Source organism: Megachile rotundata, chromosome 4, assembly GCF_050947335.1.
Source record: "Megachile rotundata isolate GNS110a chromosome 4, iyMegRotu1, whole genome shotgun sequence".
NCBI classification, from domain to species: Eukaryota; Metazoa; Arthropoda; class Insecta; order Hymenoptera; family Megachilidae; genus Megachile; species Megachile rotundata.
Window position 1 is genome coordinate 19,024,299 of NC_134986.1, and position 27,989 is coordinate 19,052,287.

Genomic DNA, 27,989 nt, shown 5'->3' on the forward strand with positions numbered 1-27,989 from the left:
AGTCTCCCTCTCGCATACAAACTCCGGCAAAGCGTACATCCGTCACTCGACGGTGGAATAAAATTTCCTCCGATTCCGTTACGCAGCGTACACGCTCGCGCGGCTACACAACGCGATGCTCTCCCTCACGAACCACGTTCGAACGGGAGAAGGCGATGTCCCTTCGGTTCGATCGTGTGTGGGTTGCCCTGTGGGAGTCCCTCGGAGCTTTCTTATTCCCGCTGCTCTCTCCTACCACTCTCTCTCTCCCTCTTCCTCTTCTTTCCTCGGCCGACGTTTTCTCTCCGGAGAGACAGTCGAACAAGTGTGCGTGAGTTTCTGCCGCGCGATCCGAGCTCCCGTACGAATATATTACTACCGCGTTCGAAAAAGAACGCAACCGCAATAACTCTTTCGCCGCGAGCACGGTTGTCTCCTGTTCGTCCACGAATCGTCCGCTCCCTCTCTTGACACTGGCCGCTTGTTTTTCTCCCGTTGGGCTGGTCCGAATGAAAATCGACGCGAGCATTTGTGTTCCCAAATAGGAGGGACAGTGTATTAACCTTTGTTCGAACGATATCGCGTTATTTTTCGCGAATACGAAAGCAGCGTATACGGACATAAAACAAGTGCACGGTGATTTCGATCGAACGATGCGTCTCTGTTAATCGCGCTCGATTGTTCGTACTTCGGTGGCATCCGAGTAACGAAAAATTGCCTGCCTAATAAATGATTCGTCGAAAAGGAAAAAAAAAGAGACGATCTGCATCGGCGAACCGAGACACGATCGCGATAGGTACACGCGACATACGTAGAAACGCGTCGACTCCTTCTTCGCGATCCGAAGCAACCGAGAGAAAAGGAGAGTACCGGCGAGAAGGAAACGGACAGAGAAGCGAAGAGCGAACGACGAAGAGAGGAAGAAAGAGCGAGGTAGAAGACACGCGCGGCAAACTGGAAGGGATAAGGGTTGAGGGTGTGAGGTGGAGGGGGCTGTTTGGTCCCGGTTAAGTTAGGTTAGGGGTCTCCCCACTCTCGACGAGCCGGGCGACCGCCTCCCAGGGGCCCTGGGGGCCCACAAACACCGCACCATCGTCGTCCCTGACGACGGAGAGACCTCAAGACGAACAAGGATACGAGCAACGGGAAGAAGCGAGAGCGGTGCTAGAGCCGGAGCGAGAAGCGACGAGAACCCACGTAGAGAACGAGACCGAGAACGAAGGAAGACAGAGACGGAGGGAAAAAAAGGGAAAAACGAACCGAAAACCCACACCCGAGGCAGGGACTCGCGAGGAACCTCTTGGTGCTCTCAGTTCGAACCGAGCATCCTTCGAAACCGGCGGTTCGATTCAGACTTCGATTTCTCGTGACTTACTCGTTGCGTGTCTCTTCCTCTTTCTTCTTTTCCTCTTCTTATTCTCCTTATTCTTCTTCGTTCTCCACCTCCTCCCCCTTCCTTTCTTCTCTTTCGTTCTTTTTATCTCTGTCATCGTTCTCGCTGCTACTTCGTTCGCACGCGCACGTGTCTTCATCGACGAGAGCGTGAAATTGCCGTTACCAGAAGAGATTCGTGAAAAACTTCAAGATAGACCAAGAGTTCGGCATCCATCGAGAGCAACGGGATCCTTGTTGGACGCGAGTCGAGCACGTGGCGCTGTGCGATTCCGCCCGCTAAACTCGACTGGATATGCAGCGTGCAGCCACCGATTAGTGACGTCCAGTTCTTTCCGGAAAAACGAGAAAGGATTTTTGTTTTGCTCGGTGTCCTTTCGCGATCCTGAACCGATGCGTCGAAGAGAATACCGGCGGGCGACCGGCTGGACTCATCATTGGTGAGTTTCCACGATTTTCTTTTCCTTTCCTTTTCTTGTTTACGCGCGACGCGTCCTTTTCGAGGCGAACGAAGGTCGCGGCTCGGGCTGTCGGAACTTTTTCGAGCTGGTAAATATTGCATGAAGGTTAGATGCACGAACGAGAATGCAACGATGCCGCTCGAGTTGTAATGTCCTATGTAAATATCCTCGGTGCCTTGCCGAGTTCGACACTTTTTTTTTCTTTCTTTTCAAATTTCGCCGGATTGCGCGATCTTGCATAACGTCAAAATAAGCGTCACGGTGTTCTTTAGCTGCCTCAGTGAATATGGAAATATACCGTACTTTTTAAATCGGTGTTTAGTTTGGACCAATATTAAAATAATCCGTGTAAAATCGTGTTTTCGTATCGAAAATTATCGAACGCGTTATCGTGCCGTTTGCCGAAATGATTAATATCGTGTTAATTTCTCGAGATAATAAATGGAAAGTGTAAATTGAAAAATGAAGCCATCGCGTTCCGAATAATACTAATTATATCGCGATGTACTACATACATCCGTTTTTTACCGCGGCATTTAACGTCTTAATGATACGGTTGGTTAACTTTTAAATTCAAACTTTCGATTCGTGCAGCGTTAATGCCGCTTAAAATTGTCTTTGGCTTTCTTTAATAATTGTTCGTCCAATGCAGTGTCGATATGACCCCTATTATTTTCTTTGCATTACTTCCTGCTATTATCGTTGCGTTTGAAACAACGCTAAGAAGTCGAGATCGATAGAATAGGTTGTTAAAGGACACCTTACAGCGCAGCGCATTCGTTTTTCGATCGTGCAAAGGCACTTGTTGAAACGTTGAAAAAACGTAAATTCGTTCGGTGATCGTCGAATCGACTTAACGTCAATATGGGTAAGGTGATCCTCGTGCAATATCCGTGTTCGTAGCTCGAGCCGCTGATCGGTATGGATCCCGAGGTTATCGTTTTGTCACCTACTTCTCTGTTTTATTTGCCGTTGGACACACCGATGAAAATGATCCAAGAGATGCTAATCGATCTCCTTGTTCCACGAAACGATAGCTTCGAAGGATCTTCCAAACCAGTTTCCTAAACTCTGTTGGATGTAAGAAAGGTTCGAAGGACGAGTCGCTTTTAAAACCGTGTTTACGGAACTCGCGAAAATCGACCAGAGATGCGCGCATTATAATACTTGCTTGCCTTCCGTCCATCGTTTTGCCGGAAATAAGAATCGATTTCGTTGTTGACGAATATCAACCCAGAGAAAAAGATGTACTCTTTGCAAAAAGATGGTAAAGAGGATCTTTGTTACGCCAGATAGCTTGTCAATTGTATACGGGGGGAGTCTAACGCGGTGGTGTAGTACTTTTTACGTAGAAGGAAAAAATATCTAACGTTGCGATCAGTCTGAGCTTCGCAACTGCCTCTAAATCCAAATACCGTCTTTTAACGTAGATTCGCGACGTCTGACGACGGTTTCCGAGTAGCCTATTTTTCCGAAAAGAGACCGTACACGAGAAAAATAGGGGGTGACAAACGTCGTCGCGAGATTCGCCACAGCGTGTGACAATGAGACCGAGAGCGGAGGGTCGGATAAAAGGGAAAAAATCGGGCGACGATGACAGAGGATGGGGTGCTCACGGTCCTAGACCCCTATAGTAAGGGTATTTTCGAGTTCACGGGGGACAACGGGGTCCACGGGATAATGCCCCCATGCTCCCTGGATGGGATTATCTCGAGTCAGGTAGACGGAGAAGAGGACCCGAGTTCGATTCGGTGCATCGATGCAACAATATGACCCGCAGGCAAGGATGTTCAATGGAATTGCGTAAAAATCGGTGTGTTTGCTCGTTGAAAAGAGTGTGGGAGTCTGAGCGTGGAAAATCTGGAACGAGGAAAGGAGGGCGGAGATTCTGTTCCGGCCGTGTAACGTACTTTTTCCGTGTTATTCGTAACAACCACCGGAAGCTGCATAAAGATTTCTCGGGTTCGACACCTGCAATCTGTCGAGAGCAAACGCGCTCGATGTGTCCTGAGAACGGTTCAGAATCGTAGGTAGTTGCGTAGGTAGATTCGTAGAGCTTGTTTCCGAGTTGGCAATAAGGAACTGTAAACGGAGTTTCTTCCCTTACTCTGAAATTATCGAGGAAACGAGAAAAGACGCTTGAGACAATTTTTTAAACTTACTTTTTCAATAAGTACTTATATACGTAAACTTTGGATTATTAGGTTGATCAGTGTGCACTTTTATGCACTTTAATAACGGCAAACAAAAATTGATTAATAATTTCCGGATGTCGAATAACAAGATTCTATGTAAATCGATCATTCGGATCGAATCGTTTTTATCGAATGTCTGATAAAACAATGCCGAACAAATTAATTCTTGTTTGGGATACAACTTAACACTTTTATCTTCAGCGAATCTGTAATTTCCGTAGGTTCGATTCTTTTTATCAGCTTCTATTACACTCGGGTGCTTCGTAAGATTACCTGTATATGTATGAATTAAATTGTCTTCGCGAGTTAGACCATAAATTTCTACGTAAATACTATTCGAATCTGCAGCTTTAGTTAGGTGAAACTTAAGTAAATCCTGTTTGAACTGCCACCGAATCGTCCGTTGGCGAAACGATGAAAAAATCCCATCCTCTAACGATTCTCCCAACGTATTTCTCGAAGCAACTGGTCGGTTCGAGGCATTCGATAGTTCGTTGACCGTTGCGACAAAAAAAAGGGCAGCAGAAGAAGAAGATTGAAGAAGGCGATCATCTAGGAAGCTAGATCCACCGCGACCGTTGAAGATATCCGTCGTTTGCGGAGTCAGTTTCACGGGTCTAATCTCGGCTAAACAAAGGAGAACGTTTCACGTGTCGGTCGCAGGACGAATCGTCCCGGTCCGGGATACAGGAGGAACCGGTATCCTGTCGCAGGACCGTTGCCAAGGGAGTTCCGCTTTCTCGCGGTCGAACGAAGAGGGATAACGGGGCACGTGGAAGGAATCGAAGGAAACTTGGCCCCTCGAGGATGCATATATGTATGTCCACGTACAAGTAGAGAGAAAGAGAGACGGTCCTTTTGTGTTTGGTGCGCGAGGTGATTGTTCCATTGTTACGGGAAGCAGGAGGAGACAGGTTTCATTTATGGTCACGTATGGTAATGACTCCGGAGGATAAGAGAGAAACCCCCGAGTCTCTCCGGGGTAAACCGGGAGGCACAGCCAGTCAAGCAGGATGAGGAATCGTGTCCCGGGATACGAATATAAATTTGCATATTTTCGGCCCGCATCCTTCGACGTCCCACGTGGGAATCCACGAGAACTCCTCGAGCAACCGGTGCTGCCGCCGACGATACTTTAACGGTTTCTTTTCTCACGAACCGAGGATTCTCGTCTTTTTTCTATCTTTAATAATCGTTCAACCTACGCGTGCTTTGTAAATCTAACCAGATTTCGCTGGTTAGATGGACCGTGCGTGACATATTCGCCTTCGAACTAAGGTAGTCTCGTTACACCTACGCGACGATTACTCGCGAGATCGATCGTTCGTTATTGTAATAAAACGGGCAAAGGACAGTCTACAAATTTGTACCCGAATCGCGAACGAAAGGACAATGCCACGAGTTTGTAAGACTCACCCACACCGGAATTGGTCTTCCGTGGTTCGTTTCATACGGAATTTTGATTGTCACCGATGCATCCTGCATTTCAGTCATTTTTTTGCTACCGGTCGTCGTTTGTCGCGTTCGTTGAAAAGCAACCTCGGACCCAATTTGGCCTTCGTGAATGATGGAGGTCGTGGGGTAACCGTGAATGAAACAATGATACGTTTCGATCAACTGGCCGACCTTACTTTTTTTACCTTCTGTCCGTAAACGCGTCTGCCTACCCCACAAAAAGCGAATTATCACCGTTCCTCGGGCTTTATTGCCAATGTCCTTGCATAATTTTCACGAGCTATCATTAACGTTTTTTTCGTTGCCTTTGATTGCGACTAACTTACAAAAGCTATTTCGATCGTTTTAACTCGTTAAACCTGATTTTTCAACGCTTTATCTATTTACGGAGAAATAAAATTGAGCAAGTACATTCTCGTTATATTTGTCAGTGATGTAGCTATAAGAAAAGAAGATTTTTGGAATTGATACGGTACTATAAATCGGACAAAAGTCTTTTGGAACCGCTACTGGAATCAACATCGTTCGTTCTGGTAAGATATTCGATGTCAAGATTTTCCCAAAAATTCAAAGCGATCCTTAATACCGCAATGTTGGCAAAATAAAGTCGATGGGTGGTAGGGCATGGCGTCACGCGGAGAAAGATCGAGTAGAGACGAAGGCTTCCTTCCGGGAAGATTTATGCGAGTTGAATGGCTGCTAGAGGCTTTCCTGACGGGGGGTCTCCCGTATTGTTGCTAATTGCACGTTTCCACGGTGAAAATACCGTTCTGGTGGTCCATTATTCCTCGAGACCGTAGAAAGGTTCGACAACGAAACGTTCGTTGCCACCTACGAGAGAGGAACCACCATAATCGAAGGTCACTCCATAAACGTTTGACAAAGAACGGCTGCTCTTCCATTGAGCAACGTCCAACTGGTTTTTGCGGGAGGTCCGAGAACCAACGAAAATGCGTCATTGTTCGATTTATGGCGTATTTTGGTACTTTTATGTACTGTCAAAGGAATCGTGTTTACCGCAAGTGTAACTTGTCTCGAGGCTCATCGACTTATCGCGTACCGATATAACAGAAATGAAATTGTACTTTTGACTTCCGCTCAATTTCTTGCCAAGCGACGTAATTAAATACTCGATAAAATCACGCAACGTGGAGAAATAAAATGTTGTCGCGAACGCTTCCTGCACGGTGCAGGGCAGAAAAAGTTCGCGTTGCCGTTCCGGCGCGTTCCGACGAGCGATTTCGTAACGAGACGATTGTCGCGCGCGCGCGTGCGTACGCGTATCGCGCCTGCGAGGCTACTTCCCGAGCAGGCGTCTAATGGCAAGGTGGTTAAGTGACTCCTCTCGGTTTTCCTGCAGCGCGCGTCCTTCTCTTCGAGGGCTCGTCCATTGCTTTTTTCTTTCTTTTTTTTCCTCGGTTTCGCGTGGTAGAAGGGACGAGGAAGGCCGCGCGAGACGAACAGAGAAGGAAACAGTAGGGGAAGGGCGATCCTTCGTGTGTGGTCCTCGTGGAGTCCTCGGTCAACTCGGAGCCGAGGTGTCGCGTTGTGTGTGGTACGCTACGGTGTTTTGCGTCGCGCCGCACCAACTCGCGTCACCCGCCATCGCTATTCGGTACTTTGGTCAGTTCTATGACACCGGTTATATCGATTATCGGGAAAAATTCATTTCGAGCGTTTTATTCTTAAAGTTAGCGTCGTTACGACAGGGATTATCGAAATCGAGGGTAAAACGTTTATGTTAGGAGACCTCACGAGAGAAATCCTGTTCGTCCGTGGCTACAGCGACCCCCTATGGAGGCTTACGACGTTGGAGTTCATACCTTATGTTCCTACCGCATTTACCGTCCATCGTTCCTCGCTAGCTCGACGTACCGCATCCGCTGGACCTTAGGATGCTACGAGTGCATAGGGTAATTTGTTATTAACTTTGGCACGTTGCAACTAGTTTCGGTGGGACGGATGAAGTAACACCTGGTTATGTTCGAAAGGTTACACGTGGCGTACGTGTACTGTTGTCTATATTGCATACAAATATGAGACGTACAGTTGTTGCCAGCAGAGGGATTAGCCGTAATACCAAATCTTGCAGGTGTCCAAACTTTAACGAGTTCTCATCGTCATAAAATCTAGAGATTAGAATCTAACCTAATTCCAATTGTTCCTATAGATACAACCTTGCCGGGTTAGTCGACTTGCCCCTTTCCTTCGTACGGCTGAGCCTCCACGAACAATATACCGCGGTGACAACGAAGGTGGTGTAGAAATAGCGAAACGAGGAATTCGAGTTGGTCCGCGATGCTATTTTTAATCCAACAGGACCGTGTCATCCGGGAACGTCCGCAACCTTGAAGCGGAAAGAAAAATACAAGAAAGAGGAAGAGCATACGAAAGCTCCTTAGGGCGAACGTTGCTATATGTTCGATGTGGGAGGTCCTCCTCCGGTTTCGTCGCTGCGGAACCGTTCGGAATCATTTGTCAGTGCGGCCCAGTTTAGCGATTCGTTTCACCGACACCGAGCTTCCACTTGGCCCGTTCGATTCTTCGGGAAAGAATCCTGCGGGTAAAGATACGTTCCCTTTCTTTTCCGCTCGCGGTAGAATCGAGGTGTGAAATTCGTGATTAATTATCCGGGCCTCTGGTGGGCGGGTCGAGAACCGAGATTAAAGACCCTTCGAGTGATCCGCGAACTCTCCCTCGTCCCATATGGTCGATCGAAGGTCCGAACGATTCCCAGAAACATGGATCGGACCGAGAAGCAATAATTCTTAACGCGTTCTTGCCACCCCATCGAGATCGAAATTCTTCCTTCCTTTCGAGTCTTTCTAAATTCTCAGTCGTGAATCTACGAGGTCCGTTGATACGATACTCCACAACGAAAAGGAATTTCTGCAAACGAGGGGCAAGTTGACAAATATTTTCTTTACCGCGAAGGACGCGCTCGCGGTCGTTTCCAGAAATCGAGAAACACCGCTATGGTGTATAGGTACCAAAGGGAAGGTAAAAGGACCAGACACGTGTTTGAGGAAAGTAAAACTTGGTTGGTCGGCCTGTTTATTTTTGACCTCGTGAACCATCAAAGAGGTTCCCCGGGTTTTCAGGCAAGGTAAAACTCTCGTTTTCGTCGCGTTGGACGCCGGAATATGTACTTATTTTCGGTGCCGTGTTCGACTTTGTTCCGCTCGCGTTCGTTATTAATAAGTGAACGATCCATTAAATTTACGCTCGCAAAAAACGTACATAGATTGCAACTTGATCGATTAATTAAAGTCGTTAAGAGAACAGTATCGGTGTTGATTCGATGCGGGTAGCTGCCGTGGATCGTGGTAGGAGGCAACGCTGTTACGGCCGCGTGAGTCCGTGCGAATACGATAATACGTCAATTTACTGTTCTGTAACGTGTTCTAAGCAATTTTGTCGCACCATTGCGTCATCCGATGTGAACGGATTAAATTTTCTTTCGTTAAAATTATCGATTCAACTAGAACTTTCGCGCCATAGAAATCCATCAAGGTCCGTTATTGTCGAGTTAGAAAACGTAGCAATGATAAAACCATTAATCGATTGCGTCTCAATACGATCGACAAGTTGTCAGCAGTCGATAGAGCAAATTAAACGCGTAACGAAGACGTCAACGGGGTCATGATCGAGGGCAACGGAAGTTAATACGACACCGTGTAGTCACGACGGGGGTTTGGTAGACCTCGAGCCGACGGCGGAGAGCCTGGTCCTGCTTGGTCGGCGCCAAGGGCCTATTAAAAATGATGCTTAAAGAACGAATTATGGAAATGAGCCGTTATACCGGCTCTGAGTTCCCATATTACCGACGACTTAGTCCGCTCGCGTTGAAATTACAGGTTGCGTTCGTCTTCTCCCCTCCTGTTCTAAGTCAGGAACAGGCTGGACCCCTCAGGGAGGAATACATTACGTTGATTTTCGGAATCGAAGATTAAAACCACCCGCCGGGGGCTAGTTCGCTTCTTCTGCTTCTTCCTGCATCCTCCCTAACCCGCGTGCACACGAGTTGTCGGCGTGAGATCACGAACGATCTCTGCCCGACATTCGAGATCAAATGTTTGCAACATTGTGGCGAACGTATTCTGGTCAGATTTATTCGAAGCAGCGGTTTAGTTCGTCGTAACTCGCCTTGTAGTAATTTAAGCTGTATATCAATTTATTTGTCTCACTACAAAATTAGATCCGACTTTTTTACATTTTGCAACGTTCCGTTGGCAGGTCTTGCACGCGTAACTTTCGATACGGGGTATCTGCGGACGAGATGTGGTATATCGATTAGCGCAAGCGAGTAAGAACTAGAGCGGGGTTGACGAGTCAGATTCTGTTAATTTAACCCATAGTTCGATTAGCTGTATCTGCATCTATTGGATATCGACTTTTTAATATGCTTTTTTAAGAGTCTGACGGTTACTCCGCTAATCGCACGACGCGTTTAGTAAAACTAGAGAAAACTAGTTCTGGAAAAATCCTAATCGATAATCTTGATTTTACCTCTTACTAAATGGACTTAACGATCGCGGAATGTTCCACGGCGTCTTATGACCCGTTATGTAAAAGGATTTGTTTACGATCTCGAAGCGGAGATCGTCCAAGCGACAAGCTCTTTCGTGGATGGCGTATAAGTTGGGTCTGGATAATGGTATTCGGTTCACGCGTTCACGCGCAATATTTAAACGCAGTAGTCTCGCGCGTGAGAAAATCTAACGGTCGAACGTTCCTCGAAGTGGTTCGCGAACGTCACGCTCGCGATTTCTCGCGATCTCGATAATAACCCAAGACCTGAAAAGGTCAACGTGATTTCCGAGAAGCTCGGAAGGAGTTGCGTCGATCGACGGAACCGTCCGATTAGAAGAACTTTCGTTCGCGTTTGTTATCTGTCGGGAAAAAGCGCTTTCGAAGCGTTCGATTCCCGCAGAGCGATCAAGAATTTTTTATCCGGGAATCGATTATCGCGAACAATGACATCTTATATAATATCTCTGCACGGAGATATTCGAGGCATTATCATGCGCCGTTCTTTATCAAGTAGAGAGAAAGCGATAAAAATCAGATGCAGTCGCGATATCTTATCCTTCTCGAGAGGTGAATGCGAGCTCGACGGTATTTCGAAGGGAAGCGAGATTAGGTCGATCATAAAACGATAAAAGGAGCTTAAAATTGGAACTCGGATTCGAGGGGGAGAAAATAGGCGCGCGTGGTTATCCGGAGGAAGCACGGCGGCGAAATGACGCGTTTAGCGGCGCCGTGTCCCTTATAAACTGGTCACGTGATCGCGCGAGCTCAACGAATCAGCGGCAGCGAAGAGTAGCGCCGCGGTTGGGAAGAGAATCGAGAAGAACCGGAGGAGAAAAAGGAAAGCGAAAATAAAAAAAAGGTAGGAGAAGGATAGAAGGGAAACGAAAGTCGCGTTTCTTTCTCGGTAGCAAGGTTCGAGTCGGCGGAGAGTTAGAGGACCCCCGGTGTGCTCTCCTGCTGTGACCGGTAGCCATCCTCTGTCCCGTTCGTAATACCTATCGTAAGATAGTGTGCGCGCGTGTGTCGCGTGCACACGTAACCACCGGTGCACAACAACGTAACCCGTGGCTACGTGTGCGACCGAGGACGCCCGTCACTGCTCGACGAAAAGAATCGGAGGCGCACGCCATTTCGATATTAATATTCCATCCTGAAACGTGATAAATCACCGAAGGATACGTCGTTCATCCCCCGGTGGCGACCTCGCAGACGTTCTCGCGTTACCCCGCGCAAGGTCATCCCGAAACCTTACTCGGTCGTGATTCGGCGAAGCGAGGGGATATTCTGGTTTTTCGAAAGGCTCGCCGATATTTCGAGTAGCAGCTCGGCATTCGGACAAATCGCGGATCGAGACAAAGGTCGGTGATCGAGGTGGCTAGTCATTTCTCGTGAGAAACGTTTCGGCTAGTAGACGAAAGTTGGCCTACGAGAGATCGATCGAGAAGCGGTCGAACCGCGGGGGTTTCGACGGAATTCATCGGCGTGCTTTACGCGAGAGACACTCGATCTTCCGTCGGCTCCGCTTCTCTCACGGCACTCGAGGCTAACGCGTATCGGTCAGCCGGGTGAAAAAAGAGCAGAACCTCGAGCGTTGTTGGCCCCCCAACAGCGCGATCGAATAAAAATGTGCGCCGAGGACGTCTACGTAGAACGACGCGGTGCCGCGCGCGAACCGCGGGAATTTCAACCCCTGCTGCGAGCCTCTAGCCGACTCTAGCGGGCTCGCGAACCCGATCCTGGGCACACCCTTCGTTCACAGGGTATTTCTGTAGTGGCAGAGCCACACGCAAAGTGCCACGCGTTCTATATATGCGACCGTTCGCTTCGCTAGAGTTTAAAGGTCGCTAACGCGGCTGCCGCGTAAATTCTTGCTCGGAGGTCCATCAAACGATCTAACTTCTCTTATGCTCGCATCTGTCTACTCGAAATCCTTTCGCTTCGACCGGAAAGATTATTGCCGCACTTGCCACCGTAGGGCACGATCGCAAAGCCCATTTTCTCGCGAGTCTTCTTCGTCGACGATTCAAAAGCTATTTAGTTAATCTGTACAATAGAATCGCATTAGTTTTGCAGCTTATCGCCTTGCCGAAGGTGATAATATTCTTGACCGAGAAGAGCGTAATAGCGTAATTTGACGTAGGTCCTTGGCTATCTCCCCCGAAGCGTCTATCGATAAATAAAAGGCGAGAGAAACGCGTGGAGCTACCGAAAACGAGCTTCTCCCGAGCAAGAACCTCGGTTACTTCAGGGCCAAAGACTCGACACGCTCTTCGAGCAAGGAATACCGAAATCAAATCTAAATGAAAGATCAGAGATGCTCGATGGGGGCCGAAAGGGTGAAGAAGGAGCGCGCCTTTTTCGATGTTTCACGGACTCCCGAGAGAAAGAGAGAGAGCCGGAAGGATCGAGGGAAAGGGCTATCTCTGGCGGATCTCAATCTAAAAACTCCGAACATATTTTCTCGAGTTTAGAGCTCGGGTCTGAATCTCGTCGGTCCCCGTGGAATCTCCGTCTCTGCCTGTCCGTCTTTCTTCTTTCAACCTTTTCATCCGTTCCCCTCCTTTTCTCGGTCTCTTCTACCTGTTCGTCGAGATCAAAGGGAGCCGACGCCGACAGTTTGGTCCGTGGGGTGTCATGCGAGACGCGGGGTGGGAACCCATCGGGTGAAAGAGAAGAGAGAAAGCTATTTGGTACCATATTCATTAATGTCTTTCGCGTACGGCCGCTGGGGGTATTCGAAAACGGGAGGCGGGTATCCGTGATCGCGAGGACCTACCTGCCGCGCTCGACCATCGGTTCTTGGAAAGAGTATCGTTCACGGAACCGTGTCGATTAATCACGATTATTTTTCTTGCATCCTCGTTTTCCTTCGAATTCGTATCGGTAAACGCAGGAAAGTTACGACAGAACAACCTGTAACCAATAAGGAAAACCAGTTCTCGTACGAGTTGAATCGTTGAACACCTACTAACGGGACGCTTTAGTCATTTTAAGAAAAGAGGAAAGAAAAAGGAAATGCAGCGTCGCATCAGGAAAAGTTGCACAGGAAACTCGAGAAAAATCTGGCCGATAAGATCGGTCGACGGACCGAAACGAGTGGTTGATCATCTTCGAGTTAAGATTAAGAGACAATGGTGGTCGTGTTCCTCGGGAAATCCTCCATGTTTTTTATCTTTTTCGTTTCTTTAATGTCTATCTTCCGTCTGGCATCTGCCATGTCGCCACGAGACTATCGTTCGCTTCCCATTCTTCGACCCCTTATTATTATGCCGACCCTCTCTAATGCTTCTTTGATCGTTCTTTAATCTTTTCTTGGAGCGCAGTTGTTTCAGATCATCCGCGTTTACAATATGGCCGTCTTATCCACGCGCGTTAATTAATACCGTTAATTAATACCGAGTGTGTGTAAGAACGATTTATCTCGGAAACGTTTCTTTCGCGAACAAATGAAATAATTGCGGTAAACGCGGAGGGATTGAGAGCTGAATCGATCGATAACATCGCGCATAGATAACGTCGAAAAAACCGAACGTTTCAATCTATTTGTGAGAATACCCCCTCGACCTTCTTATCGAAACTCGTTTATAGATGTGACGATTCTCACGTACAACGATTACATTTCTTCGCTCTCAAATAAGGAGACCTTCGGGCAAGATTAGCGACAACGGTTTCTTGATCTAAACGCTGGTTCTCCTAAGATTTCCATTAATTAAGGTCAACAATATTAAATACCTTAGAATCGAGTTTAAATCTTGTGCGAACCTGTAGAAAGCGATCGCAAGAAAGACAGTGTCGCTTTATATTTATTTTTTTGCTATATTTATCTGGATTATAAAAGTAATCTTTCCGATTGTACGAGTGTTACCAGCTATCATAACGATATTTTTGTATAGCTCGATCCGATAACGAAGCAAAAAGTTTGAATGCAGATCGACGATCGCAGAAACAGAGCGAGATAAGAAAAGAGAAGAATTAGTTTGATCGCGAGTCGAGAACCACTGGCTACCGATAGCAACAGGTGAATCTTGATTTCAGGTCGAGAGCTTGTTTATTGCGCGCACCAGACAAACGAATTCAGACTCGTGACCAGATTAGATTGCCGTTCGATTAGCACCCCGGTGATGAAACGTCGATCGCCTGCCGTCGATAATCGTTCCGGGAAGTCTCTTTTTCTTTTTTCGATAGCCGATCGACAAAATGTCTGTCAACGAAAACGCTTCTTTCGGTTTTCTCGTGTTTAGCACGAAATTATTAATCGCGAATAAGCCAGTTGTTAATATTTGTTCGAACGTTATTGAAATAGCGAAGGCCCCCTCTGATCTCGGAGAAAGAAGCCATCTTCTCTCCTTCGCGCAAGTATTATTTGCTTTATGTCAAGCAGACGCGACGATTCTCGCAATCGTAACCTTGACATTGTAGGCTACAGCCGTTCGAGCGTCGAGAGCTTAACAGAGAATATTCGTTGATAGCGTAGATAACGTAACGAATCATTAGCGCTCGCGTAATAAACCAGAAGGTGTTCCGAGTTCAAATTCCGATCCTCAATCGAACGCTTTTGCTTATAATTTCCTCGTTGCGTTCTTCGATTTCTTATCGTCGGTATTCAGCCATTTGCGATTTATGCATAGCCAATAAACGACCATAATTGTCAGGCTAAGCCGTGCTATTAGCTAGCAATCGTTCGAGTCTTAAGGTCTGAGGAGAAAATATTTGCCGACAGCTTGGCTAGAGGATTTACGTTGGAGCTAGTCGAAGAAAATGATACTATTCGCGTTTGCATCTCGCAAGACGGAAAGCCAGCTTCTGGAATTCCGATACACGTCGATTCATCGATTAAACGATTCAACGAACGACGGTCTTCTGCATGCGAGCTTCCTCGGGCGACGATCAAACGCGCCAGAGGGTTCAAATATAAATTCAAGGACGAACGATCAACGAAATCACTGGATCGAGAGTCCCGAACGGCTTAAACCGTCAGCTGCGTTTTCTGTCGATTTCGTTCCGATCTTCGTCCGCTGGAAAGTTTGTTCGCGACATCGAACAATTTGCGGAGGCGACTTAACTTGGACAAGGCGAGTCTGGACAAACATTATTTTAAACGGTCGAATCTAAATTCGGCAGCGACGGGGGGCCCACCCACGACGGCCGTTTCGTCTCGGCAAAGAAATTACCCGTGCCGTATCCCTCTGTTGACTCGACTCGCGAGTATCCATTCGCGCCAACTCGCTAATGCGAGCGCGATAACGTGGCTGACTTCTCGAAGATACGCAGGACTTTGTTCTCGCTCGTTCAGGCACATCGGTCGAAGAACGAAGTACGAAGAACGAGGGGCAGCGAGACACGCGGATAAACACGTTCTACGTTTCGAACACCCTGAATTCGACGCGTCACGATACTCGCCAGGGGGTAACCGATCGTATCCGATGTCCATCGCGATCCGTTGCTTGCTCTTTTTCTCGTTCCGGATAACGACACCGTATCGTCGATCTTCGTCTCGAGTACAGGTCGACTCAGAAGCCGCTACCGGCCTTTAAAACCGACGCTGAGTGGTTATTTGAATAATCGAGACGGCGTGACGCGTCCACGCCTTAACTACCTGCTGTTGTCTGGCTTACCGATAAGTAGTATATCGGCATGTGAACTTAATTATCGTGAAGCGACGAGAAAATGAAATTAGAGGTTACGTATTCCATCGTTTGCATCAATGTACGAAAGTCTCGTTCCTGGATCTTTGTACTTAAGGTCGTACGAAGATCACTGAATCTTAACCCTTATATCGCTCCGATAAAAATGAGTAATTTCGTCTAAAGAAGAAACATCGATCGCCCCGAAATTATTCGAAATATTCCAGGTATTCGAGTTAGGTAGGACGATCCAAATACAAAATATAAAAGTTTTTGCGCGTCAAAATGACTGGCTGGTTGATAAAGGCGCGTTCTTCCAGTACGTGTACTTGGTACGAAAGTAAATCGACGAGTCGTTGGTAAACTTACGATCGACGTAGGATGTTCGTTGCACGTGCGGGAAACCCGTTGCTCGCGCTTATCGTGCGCCAGCCAGATGACCGCGTTTGAATCAGCCGATAAAATCGTGTCTCGATCGCGAATCGTTCGCGTCGGGTGACGTATCCGCGGCAACGAGGAGCCACGCGATTACCAGCGACCGTTATCGTCGCGCCGATGTATTTGTGAGAGGATGGCGAGGGACGTGGGACGTTTATCGGCGACGATAGCGCGGCTATATATAAGGCCGGTCGGTTCGTCGTTGACATTAGTTCAAGCTGATGTTCGGTGCGACCATACCGCGACACGGTGGCTCTTCTTTCGTTCTTTTCCCGTCGACTCTTCTTTCCGTCCAGCCGAGTGCTCGTCTTCGCGGGAGAATCGAGCAGACAGCGATCGAGATAGACGTCATACCTACGCCTGTCCCGTTGGGGGTCAACCTCGCGATTCGATAGGAGATCTCGGCACGACGATAAGGGGCTAACGACCATCCAGCATCCACCGAAGGACGACGAGATACGAAAGCGGAAAGATGGACGCGGTGTTATTGTTCTAGCGTTGGAGCAACATCCTTCTCGACGTAGAGATAGGAGCGATTATCTGGTCTTTCCCGGAGGACCCAGGCGGAAACCGGAGCGGAACCGCGGTGCAGAACCGCGGACGAGGATACGAGTGTTCGCGTTTCATGAATTTATCGTCGCGGCCCAGCCTAGTTATGTTCTCGATCGAGTACAGCGAGCAATTCCTGAGCTACCGTATACTCAAGTCGAACCGGTTCAAGTACATCTGACGATACGGACTCGGACTAAGTGCGATTAAAGGGTGCGTCCTAACAGCGGCGAGAGTGTGTACGCGAGCGTACTGTGCCGGTGCTCGACTTGTCGTTGCTACGGTCTGCTCAGGGAAACAAAGGGAAGAAAAGGTGCTCGCCACGAGCAGGCAAGACCTGGAAAGTCTTGTTCACCGTGAACACCGGATGCGCGAGTCGTTTCCTGCCACGATTCCAGGAAGCGACAGGTGCCTCCGACGCTCCGACGACGAGTTATAAGATCGAGCGAGGATTCGAATCGATAGGCGAACACCGCGAATGACACCAAATTCCTGCTAGAGAGAGAACATCCCGAAAGGATATAGGCTAGTTTTCCGGCAAACACGAAGGCACGCGAAATTGCTCGACAAAATTTCTTCCTCGATTCCGAGGAGTACGAAACAATCGAATAGTCGTTAACGCGTCTCTGGTCGAATTGGTATCTCGTAATTGTTAAAAAGATAAAAAGAAGCAAAAATCAGGGGAATTAAAAATGATCGTTTACGTACCGGGTAGAATGCCAAACCACGTTGGTCCTTACGGAGGCGCTCGTTACCCGGGCACCCTGCTAGGAGCAGCAGTCCCGGATTTTTACAGCCCGGTTATTTCCGGTTGTCCGATCAGCCCTAACTCCAGCTACTACGGCAGCCTCGGCCTTCGTCAGCAAACGTCGCTGGACCTTCCGGTTTGGCCGCGAAGGATGCCGGTCGAGGACGAATTGGGAACGTCCCCGTCGGCCACGTTGCCAAGATTGGGAGCATCGCCGAACAGCCTGGCGAACACCGGTCCTCCGAGTCCGGTGCACAGCGACTCGGACGCCTCCAGCTCGAGTTTGGAGCTTGGTTCCATCCGTCGCGGAGAAAACGCCCAGTTGAAATGCAGGTAATTTTTCACTCCTCCTATTTTCAGTTTGCTCATCAGAATGGTGATGCTTCTTATAGGTTTCTGGCTTGCGAACTCGCTCGTCGATTCGGATACTCTGAAAATTTTCGGAACATATGGTAATTCGCTCGTCAACATTCTTCGGGATTTCGAGACGAATTAGGGATTTAGAGCATACTCGCTTGCAACTGAATGTTCAGCTTTTGATGAACAAGCCAAATGAACATAGCATTGTTGACAACATTTTCGGCAGATGGCGTTTACGACGCTTCTCAAAACTTTCGGAGTCAATGTAGTTTTTCGTGGCGCAAGCTATCGCCCTTAATATAAACAATTTAAAGACACGTTATCGATTGAAAAGGATAAGTTAACGCGTTTACAGTTCCAAAGGTTTTTTCCTTCCGTTATAACAGAGAATGTAATGGATCCTCGGTATTCGGATATTATTTATTCTTGTTTGCTTTAAAAATTTTACGTTAATTTTATCGTTTACCGACTCAAGTATAGAAGATAAGATTATGGCAAAAATAATATTTGAAAAAGATCTGTGGAAACATTTACGAGAGTCAAAGAAATAACCGATAGATGGATCATCGCGATTAGACAGTAATAATCTAAACGTGACTGACGTCAACGAACCAAGAATTCAGTGTCTTAATAAACTTTTAATGAGTTATTTTTCAACAAGCAAGTTGATTTTATATTTACCGATTGCGCGAAAAGTTCTTTCTATAATTGATAAATGATTCGCAACGGATTAAGTGATTTTATCGACGCGTATAGGATTTACTCGATAACTTTATACGCTTCCAACCCCCGTTGCAATTCGAGATAATAGATGATTCAAAGAGCGACAATCGAACGATAAATTTTCCAACCTTTTATCGCGTCTTAATCACGAAGCTTCCAGACTTTCATTACCAGCCTACCACGGCGTTAATTTCGCGTTTGCTCGTTGCAAATACCGGCGTCATCGTTATCTAAATTGAACGTGGATTTGTTCCCATCGTGTCTGGAATAGTTGCGAGGCGTACTTCGATGATCCCGTATCTCCTTATCAGAGAACAAGCGACTTAATCGCGAAATACTTTATTTTCGTCCTCTAACTTCCTAGTCACTCGCTCCCAGTTCTTTAATTATCTGGATTTTGCCTAATTATCGCTTCATCGCTTTTGCGTCTCACTGAGAACGCTGCGGTCTCGTTTCCGCGCGAACTCTCGTCTTAACATAGAAAGAGTTATAATGCGTCTAATTTCGTATCGCTTTATTTATAATTATAACATTGTAACGATAAGAAAGTATTGCGCGAAATTAAAATATCGCCTGAACATTTGCTCGTACGATAACTTTGTTTTCTTTTAGAAGAATTTTTAAGGCGGGCTAGCAACTAAACGCGGAAGATATCTCGCTAAAGATCTATACCAGACGGCGTTAAACAGCTCTAATTTATCCTCGAGGCGTGTGTCCGCGTTCGTAGCACGCGTGTCCCATTTCGGCTCTAACCAGTTTCCCGTATCTGTCGCGCTATCGACGTACACTTTGCTCTGTTTAGAATCCCAATATGTAAATATTCTTCGAATCTCGATGCGGCACTGAAGCTCCAACCTCGCGCGTTTCCACTTTTCAACCAAAGTCCGATTCTACCAAGGGACAATATCGTCTTCCCCTCGTCGTCTTTCTAATTCCGTGCATAAAAGAGGTATACGTATATGTACGTACGCTGAAAAAAAGAAACTTCGTCCAGCATGTCCAACTGTTTACTATACCGGAAAGAAAGTCACGTATCGATAACCTCTATAAAAGTGATAACCGAGTGGAACCGTCATCGCATTCGCGGTCCTCATGTCCCGTTTCGTCGACAATTTCGGCACGACCATGTAACGTCATCGCAAAGAAACGATCGTTTATCGCGCGTCCCCGTGGCAGAAGCTTGCTACGTGTACGGTTTGCATGTGGTAACCTCGTGCACTCGGGAAATGCTCGTTATCGTCGCAGGGAACCGACGGAATAATCGCGTCTTTTCGTTTTCCTCGTATTGCGATAACGACGAAAACGTGCTGATCATGAACGAACATTATTGTAACGAAAAAAAGAAAACGCACGTGTTAAATATACGTATGTACAAAGATGTTTGACGAGTAAGCTATTCAACGCTAAATTTGTTTTCTACTATGCAATTAAGGGGTCTCTATACAACGTCACCTGAATCGACGCTGTTCAATATGATTCGATGCGACGTTTCTTATACGTTTCTTTACTCGCGAGTGAAAACGTTATGCAGTATTCGGTAATAAAAGTTTTGATAATCGAGATATTAATATAATGCGCTTGCATCGCCAGCTTAATATTACCCAAATATATTTTTCCATATATCCCATTGAACAGTCCGGAGTAACTGACACGTCACCTTGATCCACAACCTTTATTTCGCACAATCGCGTTAAGGCATCTCGGTTCTTGGAACACGACGGTGCTGACTGGAACAGTATCAAACCCTGTACATCCAGATAAACTGGTGTCAAGCGACGCCAATTGCACAATGGCTAGAATTGGTATCAATTGGTAGGTTGAACGGACATACTCTTTTGACGTAAATCGTGCGTCGATATTTCAGGCGATCTGGAGCAATCGATTCAAACTTCCATGGTGTTCGTACAGGAATTTTGGTACCTCGCGGTAGCGCGTTGTTCGATCCGTTGTAACCTTGAAAATTAGAAAACGACCGGAGTCAGTGTCACGATAAACGAACGAAACTTCTTAAAGATTCTGTGATGTACACAAAGTTATAAATCGTTCGCGTGGGTTATATTTAGAAATTCTTAATAAATTAGCGATAGAGAAACTCGATAGTATAAATAGCCGCAAGGAATGTGGGACTCTAGATGTGGTCTTAAACGACAATAATCTCGTGCGAAGGAGATTCGATCGATTAAAGCGATCAAAGATCAATAAGCTGTCTATGTGAGTGCGACTATTTTAGTACACGAATGTAAACTTTGAATATCTTGACAATCATTCTGCATGTAACTTGGAGCTTCGACATTTTAATCTTTGCATAATTAATGCGAAGAAATACTTCGTTATTGTTAATTTAAATGAAAAGCGTGGACGCGATCACGCGTTTTCCGATTGAAGACATATAAAAAGAGAATGCAGAGATCGTCGTTAATTAAAAGCTAACGCATACATTCGTTTGCAATTACAGATGGCAAAATTGTGGTCGGTGGTTCACGTCCTTGGAACAACTAGCAGGACACGTTGCGCGACTCCACGCTGCGCCAGGACCACGTGGACTGTTTTATTGCGGCTGGGAAGGATGCGCGAGGGGCGAGCGTGGATTTAATGCGAGGTAAAGAACATCTTTTTTTATCTTATGTTCCTTCAAATAGCTCCTTAACGAATTCTTCGTTAACGATCTTCGTAACTATCCTCTGACGTTTAAGATTAATTGATTTGCGATGAATGCCATATAACCGTATCATACAAACGTACGACTATAAGTTCAATTTATTTATGTAACACTTCCTCGGCTACTTCGACGCGTTAAGCATTATTTTTAATACGAATTAATTATTAATAAAAAAGTTAATCGATGTTAATTATAATAAATCATTCATTAAGGTTTACGTAGTCATCTATCTAAAGTTTGTAAGATAAATCGAAATAAACACATTAATGTGCATTACCTTTGTCGTAACGCTGACGCGTTACACACGAGTATGCGTTATCGCACAGTTTCGATTATGCGTACGTTCAATGAATCGACGTAATTCATTATGTTTCGTTATGTTGAATGTTACGAGTGTTGTTTCTTACCAGGTTCTGCTTTCTCCCGTTGCAGATACAAGATGTTGGTCCACGTGCGAACACACACGAACGAGAAACCGCATCACTGTTTCCAATGCGACAAGAGTTTCAGCAGAGCGGAGAACCTGAAGATCCACGCCCGTTCTCATACGGGTGAACGTCCATACGTTTGCCCGGTCGAAGGCTGTAACAAGGCGTACTCGAACTCCTCGGACAGGTTCAAGCATACCAGAACTCACGCGGTGGATAAACCGTACTGCTGTAAAGTACCGGGATGCCCCAAGAGGTATACCGACCCATCCTCCCTGCGCAAACACGTCAAGACGTACAGGCATTATGTGAACAACAACGACAAGGTCCAAGAGAAAAGTTTCGACGAGAACAACTCTCAGGAAAAGATCAGATTAGTTGACAGCACGTCGCCGGAAAAGCAGAGCAGTAGCACTCCGTCCGAGTCCGAAAAGAAAGACAGCAGCATCGAGAGCAGCGTGTCGGGATCTAGTCCCAAGGCGAGCAACAGCTTCGAGGAGCAGCGGAGCTTCGTCGAGTGGAACAACATGTATAATCTCCAAGAGCAACGCAAAGAACAGGAACAGGTCACGCCCGTAAAAGTTTACGAACAAGAGATGAAGATCTATCCGAGGATCTACGACGAGAACAGTTACATAATACCGGAGAAGATTCAAGTGAATCCCATGTACGTTTCCAACAATCCGGTCATCAAGGAAAGTCCTATGGTGCAGTCGCCTCAGACGAGTCCGCGTCGCGTTCCCGACGTTCTGCCGTGTATCGGAATGCAGTCGACTCCCATCAAAACGGAGGAACCCATGGAGTGCACGAACAAAGTCAGCACGGTCGACTACCGAAACATCGAGTCGATCATCAGCGGTACACCCTGCAAGAAAGAGAACACGATAGTTTGCGACCCGGTGAGAAATTCTGTGATAAAACGAGCGGACGACTTAAAAATGGAGATCGAGCAAATGCCGACGAAGGACGATGTCTGCAAGGACACTACCGACTGTTGTTGCCGCCACAAATGTTGCGTGCACAGCAACGAGAACATCCTGGAGAAGACAAAGATCCTTTCGGATCTGATCCTCAAGGCACAGAATCCTTTGTTCAGACATTTGTTGGGCACGGTGGATCTGCAATACGGACTGCAAAATATGTGGGGCAACATCGTGGACACGAACAACAGCTGTGGACAAGATCTTCGAATCAAAAACGAGAACGTTGTCGAAATGGAACAAGATCTTCCTCTGGATTTGACGATCAACAAGTAAACCAGAGCTTTTTCTGTAGCGAAGAATTCACTTTTCAGGTTGTGAGAGGCTGAGCTGCCTCAAACTACCGGCCGTGGCTCGCGTTCAACGTTGTCAAGGTCGTCCTGCGTGCCTTAAAACGAATCTGCCTTGAAAATTTAAGAATATTCCGACGGTGAAATGAGTTGTTGATTCAGGGCGACCTTGAACGTTCACAAAATTGAGTCAGTTCCAACTCGAACCATGGCCGGTCTTTGCTTCCGCAGATTCTACGACAAATCGGTTTCTTTTTTTTTTTTAATTAGTAGGAACGTTTGAGAAGCGATATCTTTTAATTCGATGTTCACTCTGTTTGCGGATTATCTAGAAATAGCTCGACAAAAAATAAGTAGACGCGGGAAGTAAATGTACCGGTGATAAAGAAGAAAAGATTGCCGTTGTGATTAGACTGCGAAAAGCCAAATATGTCAATACTGTTGTAATACGCGTCTATCGTACGACGGAGTCGAAATAGGAAACTAAGATCGAACGAGACTTGCTCAATCTTAATTCGTTATCGATTACCCAGCCTCAGGGGCACGATTAAGGAAACCACGAAGTTAGATCGAATAGTCAGGTATAAACATGTTTGCATCGAAATCACAAATAACAGTATGGTTGATAAATGAACTCCCCTGTATAATACGTGCGAAAGAAATATCCCGGTATACTATGCTAAACACCTATGTATAATATGTATATAAAAATATATTATGTGTAAGACGTTCAGAAAGTGTTAAATGCGTGGAGGAGGAAAGTGCGTGCATTTCTGCAATGAAAAGAGCGTGTTTTAACGACATTAAACTATTCAATAAAAGCACATTATTTATGTAAAAAAATGTTTATTATCTTTTTTCACGCCATATAACAAGTTCCTTTTCCCTCCTTCGGTAAAGCAATACATGATTTAACGTTGTTTCGTCCGTTTGAAAATACCAGTGAAAAATTCAGTCGTCTTTTATATCGACAGAATATCAAAATTTACAATATCGTTTTTGATCGAGATCCGTGTCTTTAGACACGACTATAATTCGTGTCGATTAAAAAATAGATGTACAATAAATATGGCAGCAAAATACGAAAGTACAGAAATTTGTGTTGCTTTCATGTCGTACGACCATAACAAGCCGTAGAGATTATTTTGAAAAAAAAAAGAAAGATACGTGTAAACAATTTATGTTAATACAATTCTCACGATATATTATGACTTATTAAAAGATCAGACATGCCGTCTTTAATAATTTTTAAACTTTCTAAGTCAGTATTTATTGTTGCTATAAGTTGTGCCATGCCCTGTTGTTCCATCGTGAGATACTAAAACAAACGAGAAAGAGTTGTGCATATACTTTGCGAAACGATTTTTATTTCTACCAAATCATCTTGTTTACATACCGCTTTTATATCATCTTGTGCTATAGGATCCATCGCGTATCTCTCTTGATTCTGCGTATCTACGTGACTTCTCATTCGCAACTGAGACAGCATCTCGCTAATTCTACCTTTGAACTGAGTCGGAGCACTGATCTGGGAATGCATGGTTTCGAACCTACGCGTTAAAACTTCTTCCTCTGGTTGTAAAGATAACCCAACCTTCCGAGTGATTTCTTGACGTACCAATACCTTCGAGGAATATTGGAGTGTACAGAAAAAATAATCTTTGAACGTGTATTTATAACATAACATACGTACCTGCAACACTCTATGCTGCAATTCCAATAGATTTCTCCGATGTTCTTTGAGTCTAGCTTGTATTGCCGTACGTTGCCTTTGTAATCTTTGTACTTCTTCAGCTGCCATGTCCAAGTAATTTCTATGCCTCGCTGTTTCTTCTTCTTGACACTTTAATCTATGCTTAACCTGCTGAAAACCAATCACTGGCACTGGTATGTACAAATCTGGATTAGGATTATCCAATTGAGCTTGTTTCCATAATCTAAGATCGATAGAGCAAGGCGGATTGTCTAAATATTCTTTGAGTTGTGCAGGGTCCAATTTAACTAAAGGCAATATATCTTCTACGCCATTTTGTACTAATTGTTGCTTTTGCATCGGTTGCGACAAATATGTAAATAATTCGTTCGTTGGAATTTTTCGCGGAGCTCCCGTGATTCCTTTCTCGGTAACAAAAATGGTCACTTGAGTTTTGTCTTCCCCGGTTGATTTGATGTTATCTATTGTAAGAGATAAATTTGGCTTATTCCCTAAGACAGTATTCAAAAATCCGATCAATTGAGCTTCGCCTTCTTTAACATCCTTCTTCTTTTTATTAAAACATAGTACCACTAGTCCATCGTTATTATCGGCATCGGGCATACGACTATACCCAATGGCTTTAAATCTACATAACGGATTTTCTTGATTAAGTTCAATAGCCGGTGCATTCATGGAATAGTAAGCTTTTCCTGTGCCCCATAAAGCTTGTATAAGATTCCATCTAGCGATAAGATTATCGCGTTCATCATTGTACAATTGACAATTAAAGACAGCATTATATAGAGCTTCTGATATAGTATTAGCAGGTTGCTGCTGTTGTAATTGTTGTTGCTGAAACTGTTGCTGTGGTTGCAATCCAGTTCCAAAACTGGGAAATCCTGTACCTGCATAAACAGCATAATACGAATAAATATGATAATTAACATAATGAAAAATATCGTCACGTTGAAGCTGACCTGTACCGAAACCACTGAAACCGGTTGTTGTAGTTGTGGTCGTCGGTTTGGTTCCGAACGCACCAAAACCTGTTGCTCCACCAAAGGTAGATGTATTTGTAGTACCAAATCCTCCAAAGAAAGAAGGCGCAGACGTAGTTGTTGCAGTTCCAAATCCACTGAAACCACCAAAGCTTAAAGAGGATGATGTTGTAGGGGCTCCAAACCCTCCAAAGCCTGTTGTAGCAGCAGGAGTGGCACCAAAACTAGTCGTTCCAAATGCAGTGCCTGTCGAAGTAGCCGGAGTTCCAAAAGCTGGAGTGGATCCAAATCCAGTGGTAGAAGTTGTGCCAAATGTAGGTGCAGTACCAAAGCCGGTTGTTGACGTATTACCAAAACCTGTAGCAGCTGGTGTTCCAAAGGTAGTTCCAGTACCAAATCCACCAGTTGCCGGAGTCGAAGAAGAACCAAAAAGACTTGGCGCAGAAGTGGCTGGAGTACTAAATCCAAAAGATGGTGCTCCAAATCCTATGGAATTATTGAATTGCAGTATGTAACATTAAGTTGCAGTTTGCACATAAAAAAAACCTGCTTTTGTTTTTATTAAATGGAACACACTTCAAGCGTGTTAACCAGTAAGTGACACAAATGTTTCACTTGCAGGAACAACAGTAATTTATTTATTATTTTATTTCTGTATTTTATATATTAAGAAGACGTCAAATATATTAACAACATAATATAACAAATTTAAATACAATATATATTAATTAAAATTTTTCTGCTACACATTAAATCTGATAACAAAAAAGGATCTTGAATTATGTCATACATGAATCAACAAAATCAGGTAAGCTCGATAAAACTGAGTAACATGGGATTTAATTTAAACGATATAAAAATACTGAGCAGGAAAACAAATATGGTCAACTTGCTCGTAAATTATTGAAGATAGCTACAATGTCTGGCAGTAAAGTCGTATTTCGTCGTGCCGATCAACCTTCAGATACAGTTACCGAGCTTTTACATGAAATTGGCACCACGGATAGGGCAATTGGGGTATATTTTAATTTTTATTTGCAGACAGTACAAACTATTTAGATGTAAAAAAGTTATAACCTAATGTTTACAAAGGATGTTACAGCCGAAGTGATGTTAACTACATTAGGTAAAATTCCAAGTGAAATGTATTATTTAGAAGATACAACTTGCAGTGCAAAATTAACAACGCCTAAAAGCAGTTTGCAACAAACACACGCGTATGGACACGCTGTTGCAGCAACAGAGGAAACAATAAGAAATGGCAACGAACACGGTAGCCATTCGTCTATATTAATTATTTTATTAATTACACTTCTGGTAATACTGTTGTTATGTTGCATAAGCGCATGTCTCATAACTAAAACAAAAAGAAGAAACAATTTCTTTGGAAGATCTGACACAGAATGCGACCCAAGATGTAGCGGTATAAATCAGCCTCTATTAGATAAAATTTCAGATTGTACAAATAAAACGAGCATTAGTTCTCTGAGAAACTAAAGATAAAGAACATGGTATGAGCCTATATTAAAGTTACATTTCTTTATTGAACAAAGTACTATTTTAAATTCCAATGCTATACAACATGATAATGCACATATACTACATTGAAATACATATAAATACATAGCATGATGAAACAGCATATAAAAAATTGGAGTACACTTCAAACTGTCATTCCAAATATATCTAGAAAAACAGCATTTATAAAAAATATTAAGATAATTGGATAACTTGTAATCAGATGCGAAGCATAATGGGCAATATGGCTAAAAAGATTTCTGAACAAGTCACATGTAATGGAAGAGACTAAGAAATGTGACTTAACCTAAAAGAAATGAACTTACCCGGTTTTACCGGTGTGGCCGTGGTTGAAGCCGGAGCACCAAAGTTAAAAGCAGGAGCGGGTGTCGAAGTTGTCACTCCGAATCCCGATCCAAATGACATTTCTCAAATTAAACTAAATTTGACGTACTGTAGAAACACGTTTTTACCGCGCGCGCCTTACAACTTCGTATCAACGACAATGCCACGAACATGGCGACTAACATGCGTCGTAGACACAAATTCTTCTTTACTCGCAGAGCATTCTATCAGTTGTCACCGGGCCCGCTTATTTTCGAACAAGCACAACAAACGCAATGACTTTTCTGTTAAATTGTAGCTAAGTTTATTTGATTTTTTAATACACTTGTATTTCATTTGTACTACATATTTTCATAATTGCCGCAGGCATCTATGATGTATTAAATATACGTATTTCTTGAAAGAATTGTACGTGTCATCGTTTGATACTTCAAATAAAATGGTTCATAAACTTTTCGTGTAAACTTGTGCAAAAACACGTCGCAAGATTTACAGCGAAGCCAAGTTAATCGTCTTAACTTGGCCTGCTCGATCTTTCGACGTTGATCCACGAAAGCGAAGCATCGTAATCTTTTCTTTTAGCTCGTTAGCATGATAAACATCGCATCGGTGAACGAT

At 44.9% G+C, this 27,989-nt stretch overlaps 3 protein-coding genes across 5 annotated transcripts; 2 read left to right on the top strand and 1 right to left on the bottom strand.

Moving 5' to 3' along the window:
* The first annotated feature begins 1,271 nt into the window (after positions 1–1,271).
* Positions 1,272–23,976, top strand: LOC100875925 (uncharacterized). 3 transcript variants are annotated; one of them, XM_012291534.2, is made up of 4 exons: positions 1,272–1,811; positions 17,342–17,707; positions 20,913–21,056; positions 21,549–23,976. In XM_012291534.2, exons 2-4 carry the CDS (start codon positions 17,343–17,345, stop codon positions 22,798–22,800), a joined length of 1,761 nt encoding a protein of 586 aa, XP_012146924.1. In that variant the 5' UTR covers positions 1,272–1,811; position 17,342; the 3' UTR covers positions 22,801–23,976. The 3 variants fall into 3 exon arrangements, with proteins under 3 accessions (XP_012146924.1, XP_076387240.1, XP_003699850.1); XM_003699802.3 differs by lacking the exon at positions 1,272–1,811 and having other exon boundaries at positions 16,269–17,707; XM_076531125.1 differs by lacking the exons at positions 1,272–1,811; positions 20,913–21,056 and having other exon boundaries at positions 16,266–17,707.
* Positions 23,641–27,595, bottom strand: Nup54 (nuclear pore complex protein Nup54). The gene is made up of 5 exons (XM_003699800.3): positions 27,353–27,595; positions 25,488–25,994; positions 24,508–25,415; positions 24,211–24,438; positions 23,641–24,132 (listed from the first exon to the last, which is right to left on the bottom strand). Exons 1-5 carry the CDS (start codon positions 27,450–27,452, stop codon positions 24,010–24,012), a joined length of 1,866 nt encoding a protein of 621 aa, XP_003699848.1. The 5' UTR covers positions 27,453–27,595; the 3' UTR covers positions 23,641–24,009.
* LOC105663338 (uncharacterized) lies at positions 25,993–27,777 on the top strand. Its single transcript, XM_012291553.2, has 3 exons — positions 25,993–26,316; positions 26,379–26,525; positions 26,601–27,777. Exons 1-3 carry the CDS (start codon positions 26,290–26,292, stop codon positions 27,003–27,005), a joined length of 579 nt encoding a protein of 192 aa, XP_012146943.1. The 5' UTR covers positions 25,993–26,289; the 3' UTR covers positions 27,006–27,777.
* The last annotated feature ends 212 nt before the right edge of the window (positions 27,778–27,989 follow it).

Excerpts from the sequence above, each read along its gene's own strand:
- LOC100875925 (XM_003699802.3), top strand. The coding sequence starts at position 17,319 with ATGATCGTTTACGTACCGGGTAGAATGCCAAACCACGTTGGTCCTTAC. Across the intron at positions 17,708-20,912 it reads AACGCCCAGTTGAAATGCAG|ATGGCAAAATTGTGGTCGGT; the intron begins GTAATTTTTCAC and ends TTGCAATTACAG. Across the intron at positions 21,057-21,548 it reads GAGCGTGGATTTAATGCGAG|ATACAAGATGTTGGTCCACG; the intron begins GTAAAGAACATC and ends CTCCCGTTGCAG.
- LOC105663338 (XM_012291553.2), top strand. The coding sequence starts at position 26,290 with ATGTCATACATGAATCAACAAAATCAG. Across the intron at positions 26,317-26,378 it reads ACATGAATCAACAAAATCAG|GAAAACAAATATGGTCAACT; the intron begins GTAAGCTCGATA and ends AATACTGAGCAG. Across the intron at positions 26,526-26,600 it reads CCACGGATAGGGCAATTGGG|GATGTTACAGCCGAAGTGAT; the intron begins GTATATTTTAAT and ends ATGTTTACAAAG.
- Nup54 (XM_003699800.3), bottom strand. The coding sequence starts at position 27,452 with ATGTCATTTGGATCGGGATTCGGAGTGACAACTTCGACACCCGCTCCT. Across the intron at positions 25,995-27,352 it reads GGCCACACCGGTAAAACCGG|GATTTGGAGCACCATCTTTT; the intron begins GTAAGTTCATTT and ends ATAATTCCATAG. Across the intron at positions 24,133-24,210 it reads CACAAGATGATATAAAAGCG|TATCTCACGATGGAACAACA; the intron begins GTATGTAAACAA and ends CGTTTGTTTTAG.